At 60.1% G+C, this 5,870-nt stretch overlaps 1 protein-coding gene across 2 annotated transcripts; it reads left to right on the top strand.

The window, feature by feature from the left end:
* Positions 1 to 942: 942 nt before the first annotated feature.
* Positions 943 to 4,340, top strand: TRIM56 (tripartite motif containing 56). Of its 2 annotated transcripts, none has more exons than XM_060033164.1 (3): positions 943 to 1,035; positions 1,851 to 1,962; positions 2,072 to 4,340. In XM_060033164.1, the coding sequence occupies exons 2-3, from the start codon at positions 1,895 to 1,897 to the stop codon at positions 4,338 to 4,340; spliced, it is 2,337 nt and encodes a 778-aa protein (XP_059889147.1). In that variant the 5' UTR covers positions 943 to 1,035; positions 1,851 to 1,894. The 2 variants fall into 2 exon arrangements, with proteins under 2 accessions (XP_059889147.1, XP_059889148.1); XM_060033165.1 differs by having other exon boundaries at positions 979 to 1,035; positions 1,868 to 1,962.
* The last annotated feature ends 1,530 nt before the right edge of the window (positions 4,341 to 5,870 follow it).

The following is a 5,870-nucleotide window of genomic DNA, read 5'->3' as shown; positions in this document are numbered from 1 at the left end:
CCATCACTGTGGATAAAGCGATGCATACATGGGCAGCGGTGTGACGAATCAACTACGGCAAGATGTTAACCGTAGAATCTAAGGGGTAGGTACAGGAGTGCGCGTTCCAATCCTCTCAACTCCTTTGTGCTTCAAAATTTTCAGAAGATGTTGGGGGAAATACCCTTCAATGGTTTCTTTTGGCTTTTGGGATTAAACTCAGACCCCTTCGCGTAGAACATAAGGCCCTCTGTGATCTGGCCGTTGCCTCACCCTCTGTAACCTCATCTGCTACCACTCACATATCCCTTTCCCACAAGCCATCCTGAATTACTTGGATCCCACAGCAGAGTCGTGGTATTTCATTCTTCTGAGCCCTCGGACTTGCTGTTCCCGATTCCTAGAATGCCTTTCCCTGCGTTCTTCTCGGGTGATCCCTAACCCCCATGCACTCTTCTGACTCATCTCAAGTGACACCTCCTCCAGGAAGCCTTTGCTGACTCCTCCTTTCGAGGCCCCTTATCTGGTTCCCACAGCCCCTCCCGTATCTCAGCAGAGATTTATAGTACGAAGGGCCTCGCCTAAGACTGGGTTGTCAGATATGCAGCAGCAATGGAACCCTGGCCTGAGGACGGGGCTCTAGTTACCCTACGCCTCCGAATCACCTATGATCTCTCATTTCTTCCCTCAGAGGACGCATCCTCAGGCATCTGCCCTGCCTTTGCGCCAAACACACTTAGCAGGCTGAGCGAATCCTCGGGCTCAAACTGACAAGCCAACCTCGGCAACTCCAGCCGCCAAAGCTGTCCTGGCCCCGGAGCCCCGGAGCCTGCTGGCGGGGGCTGTGCCCTGCTGGTGGTGGAGGCCCCCGAGGAAGCGCTCCAGGCAGGGTAGGGAGGAAGGCGGGGCCTGCGGCTGTACAAGTCGGTGTCCCGGGCCTGGGACGGAAGTTGCAGAAGTACAATTAGTTTCAGTTTTGTTTCTCTTTCAGGAGCCCAGCAACAGCAGCGCCAGGGCCTCGGGGGCCCCCACTCCGGGTCCTGGAGCCCCGGCTAGGTAAGGAGAGGGGCTTGGAGGGCGACTGAAGGGACAGCTGAACTGGAGGGGGTGGGGGAAGGGGGAGAGCGGGAGGAAGGGGAAGGGAGTGGGGAGAGGGACCCAGAAGGCGGGAGGAGAGGGGAGGAGAGGGGAGGCTTCCCCCGCGGGGCCAGAGATCCGAGACTTCCTGGGGAAGACCCCCTCCCACTCTCTGAGCTCTCCAGCCAGCCCCTGCTTTCTGGAAGTTTGGGGGAAATCCCCCAAGTTTCTTTATCAAGTATTTCACAGCCACTGTGCAGGGAGCTGGGGGCATTCACAGCTGATCCTCATGTGACTCCTACCCTCCAGAGGCTTCTAGGAAAGCAGGAGGCCTCTTGCAGCAGGAAAGGCTGAAAGAAAAGGGCTGGAGGAGATGGGGCAAAGGCTACGCGGTGACCCTGAGTTTGAGGAACTGGAAGGAAAGAGCGAGGCGGCCCCTTCCTCTCACGCATCCTTCTGCCTGTTCATTTCAGGATAGTCGAGGCAGGAAGTGGGGCCCTCACAACCCGTGATGCCGCTGCCAGGGCCTAGGAGGCAGGTGTACGGGGCTGTGGGAATTGGGGTCCCTCATACTCCCCCACTCTCCGGGAGTCAAGGCACATCTGCCCACCCAGACCCTCGGCGGGTCCTCTGTGCCCTCCCCTCACCTGGCATCCCACCCCCAGCAGGACCCCCAGGATCTATTCACACCTGACTCGCATCCCATGTGCCACAAGGCCTGTCAGTGGGGGACACCGATCGTTACACCGGCAGGTCTCTAAGGCTGTGCTTCTTGGTGTTGTCATATCTCGCAGGGCCTGACATGCAAAAGCGGCCTTTACTTTTTCATAGTTGCTGAATGTCTGCAGGGAGGAGGGAGGCGGCTCTTTATCTCAAGAGACCAGAAGAAAATTCCTGGCCATTCAGGTGAGACCCCAGACCTGGTGGGGCTTGAGGATGGGGGAGAGGTGAGAGGGCAGGTGGGGGCCACCGCGGAGGTGCCCTCTGTCCTCTGACCCCGACCCCTCGCTTGCAGAATGGTTTCCCAGGGCTCCTCGCCCTCCCTGCTGGAGGCCCTGAGCAGCGACTTCCTAGCCTGTAAAATCTGCCTGGAGCAGCTGCGGGTGCCCAAAACATTGCCCTGCCTGCATACCTACTGCCAGGACTGCCTGGCCCAGTTGGCCGAGGGCAGCCACCTCCGATGCCCTGAGTGCCGCGAGACTGTGCCTGTGCCGCCCACGGGCGTGGCTGCCTTCAAGACCAACTTCTTTGTCAACGGGCTCCTGGATTTGGTGAAGGCCCGAGCCGGTGGAGACCTGCGCGCAGGGAAGCCGGCCTGTGCACTGTGCCCGCTGATGGGGGGCGCCAGCGCGGGGGGGCCAGCCACAGCCCGGTGCCTGGACTGCGCCGACGACTTGTGCCAGGCCTGTGCCGATGGGCACCGCTGCACTCGGCAGACCCACAGCCACCGAGTGGTGGACCTGGTGGGCTACAGGGCAGGGTGGTACGACGAGGAGGCCCGGGAGCGCCAGGCGGCCCAGTGTCCCCAGCACCCGGGGGAGTCCCTGCGCTTCCTTTGCCAGCCCTGCTCCCAGCTGCTGTGCCGGGAGTGTCGCCTGGACCCCCACCTGGACCACCCCTGCCTGCCCCTGGCCGAGGCTGTGCGTGCCCGGAGGCCAGGCCTCGAGGAGCTACTGGCGGGCGTGGACAGCAACCTGGCCGAGCTGGAGGCCACCCGGCTGGCGGAAGAGGAAGCCTTGGCCTGTCTGCGGGAGCAGGCAGCCAAGGTGGGCACGCAGGTGGAAGAGGCAGCCGAGGGGGTCCTCCGGGCCCTCCTGGCCCAGAAGCAGGAGGTGCTGGGGCAGCTACGGGCCCACGTGGAGGCTGCCGAGGAGGCTGCACGGGAGAGGCTGGGGGAGCTGGAGAGCCGGGCACAGGTGGCCAGGGAGGCGGCCGCCTTTGCCCGTCGCGTGCTCAGCCTGGGTCGGGAGGCCGAGATACTCTCGCTGGAGGGGGCAATTGCCCAAAGGCTTCAGCAGCTGCAGCGTTGTCCCTGGATGCCTGGGCCAGCCCCCTGCCTGCTGCCCCAGCTGGAGCTCCATCCTGGACTCCTGGACAAGAACCGCCAGCTGCTAAGGCTCTCCTTTCAGGAGCAGCAGCCCCAGAAGGACAGCGGGAAAGACGGAGCCAGAAGCCAGGGAGGCGCTGCAACCCCGCCCCAGAGCAGGGACGGAGCCCAGACCCCAAAGCAGGACAGCGCGCAGCCGCCCCAGGAAGATGGAGCCCAGACCCTAAAGGCGGAGAGAGCCGAGACGCCCCAAGAAGATGGAGCCCAGACCCCGAAAGAGGGCAGAGCCCAGACACCCCAGGAAGATGGAGGAGCCCAGTCCCCAAGGGGCGGCCGATCCAACAAGAAGAGGAAGTTCAAAGGCAGGCTCAAGTCCGTTTCCCGGGAGCCCAGCCCAGCACCTGGGCCGAACCTGGAGGGCTCTGGCCTCCTCCCCAGGCCCATCTTTTTCTGCAGCTTCCCCACACGGATGCCGGGGGACAAGCGGTCTCCGCGGATCACCGGGCTGTGTCCCTTTGGCTCCCGGGAGATCCTGGTGGCAGATGAGCAGAACAGGGCCCTGAAGCGCTTCTCCCTCAATGGCGACTACAAGGGCGCGGTGCCCGTCCCCGAGGGCTGCTCCCCGTGCAGCGTGGCCGCCCTGCAGGACGCCGTGGCCTTCTCGGCTGGCGCTCGCCTCTATCTCATCCGCCCCAACGGCGAGGTGCAGTGGCGCCGGGCGCTGAGCCTCTGCCAGGCCAGCCACGCCGTGGCCGCCATGCCGAGCGGGGACCGGGTGGCCGTCAGCGTGTCAGGCCACGTGGAGGTGTACAACATGGAAGGCAGCCTGGCCACCCGGTTTATCCCTGGGGGCAAGGCCAGCCGGGGCCTGCGGGCGCTAGTGTTCCTGACCACCAGCCCCCAGGGCAATTTCGTGGGGTCAGATTGGCAGCAGAGTAGCCTGGTGGTCTGTGACGGGCTGGGCCAGGTGATTGGGGAGTACCGGGGGCCGGGCCTGCACGGCTGCCAGCCAGGCTCTGTGTCCGTGGATAAGAAGGGCTACATCTTTCTGACCCTTCGGGAGGTCAACAAGGTGGTGATCCTCGATCCGAAGGGGTCGCTGCTCGGTGACTTCCTGACGGCCTATCACGGCCTGGAAAAGCCCCGGGTGACCACCATGGTGGATGGCAGGTACCTGGTTGTGTCCCTCAGTAATGGGACCATCCATGTCTTTCGGGTCCGCCCTCCTGACAGTTAAAGGGCTGGGACTGGAGAGACACTTCGGGGTGGGGGGACTGGGGGGGTAGAGAGAAGGGAAGCAGGGCGGCCCGAGGGATGTGGTGGCCGAGGGCATTCTCCCAGAGAGCAGGGGTTGGCAACTTTTCAAGGTGAAGTGCGAAACCGCTCTTCAGGTGCGCAGGAATAGGGACCAAGGCGGGTGGCATGGCCGTAACCCTCGGAAGCGGAGGAGGAGGGGTTGGAGGGGTACTGGGCATTAATGCTTCTTGCTTTTGCTGGGGGTGACTGCCACTGCCGCCGCCGTAGAGTCTAGGTTTCCAAGATGTGTAAGCTAGTCCTGATTTGAGTTCTTTAAAACCATTCCTGAGGGGGTAGCCCAGGGAGAGTCTTGGGGAAGTGGGTAGAAATAGTCCTTTAAGCCCAGGGCTTGAAGGGTATGTGAGGTATGTACTTTCTGGAAGAGAGCTGAGAACCCCCTCCCCTCTGACTTGAATGGGACGCACCAAGTCAGAAGAGGTCTGGGATTTTGAACCCGGCCATAAATGGCATCTTCCACCAGCCTCGGCTGGGAAGTTGAGGCTCCTCTGATAATGGCGTCCCCCAGTGAAGTGCAGGCTGGACTTCATGGGGGACCAAGTATAGACACAAGCCGAGGCCAACAGGCGTTTACCTTTAAGTCCGTGAAGAGAATGTGCTACTAGAAAATGGAACCCGGCAGGGTTGGAGTCTAAAACACAGGGTTCTGAGTGTGAGACAAGGGGAGACCCTGGGTCTTACCCCCTGACTTCCACCACCCCTCACCTCCAAGCCAACCTGAGGCCAGACCTATGTAGGATTTAAAACCTTTTCTTTTTTGATGTCTTTACACTTCCTGGAGTTTATTTTTAGCCCCCTCTTAGTTTTCTGGCACAATTCCTTTTGAGAAATTGTGGCTGCACTAAGGGGTTGAAGGCATTTGTCCATATTGCCGTTATGGGTGGGGAAAAAACCTAAGGCTAGAGGCCAGGTGCGGGACTCAGGGGCCAAACCGGTTGGAAGACCTGGGAAGTCGGTAGTGGGGCTGGGATGGGCGGAGGGGTGAAAATCTCATGGAGGGATCCCATCAGAAGGGAGCCGTGACCACCGGCCTTTTGCACAGGCTGTGGCAGCGGTGGAACTGAGGTGGACATGTTTAGCCAGGGGCTGTTGAGAGGTGACCAAAGGGAATAATATGTAAGGATCATGGGCAATGAGTGTTCATGGGAACCAGAGAGATGTTGGACAAGTCCAGATGGAAAATGCAGGACATTAGGTGTAGGGAAAAGAAAATCTGTTTCCAGGGAGGTCGTTGATTGTTTAATGAAGTGAAAGGGGAAATCATCAATGTTAGGTGGACAAATTCAATTATATAAAATTTTGAAATGTATGCACAGGAAAGAAGAACGAAGATTAAAGGAAAATCAATGAGATGAGGAAATGACGGAGCATTGATCTAAGGAGTCTCCAGTATATGGAGCGACTAAACAGATCTACTTGGTCAAATGACCAAATAAGCCGTATACCCAAGGGG

This window comes from Delphinus delphis, chromosome 15 (genome assembly GCF_949987515.2).
Source record: "Delphinus delphis chromosome 15, mDelDel1.2, whole genome shotgun sequence".
NCBI classification, from domain to species: domain Eukaryota; kingdom Metazoa; phylum Chordata; class Mammalia; order Artiodactyla; family Delphinidae; genus Delphinus; species Delphinus delphis.
The sequence above is the reverse complement of the archived record's forward strand: the minus strand, read 5'-3'. Positions and strand labels throughout refer to the sequence as shown.

Coding starts and splice junctions, on each gene's coding strand:
- TRIM56 (XM_060033164.1), top strand. CDS start 1,895: ATGTCTGCAGGGAGGAGGGAGGCGGCTCTTTATCTCAAGAGACCAGAA. Junction 1,963..2,071: donor GAAAATTCCTGGCCATTCAG/GTGAGACCCCAG, acceptor CCTCGCTTGCAG/AATGGTTTCCCAGGGCTCCT.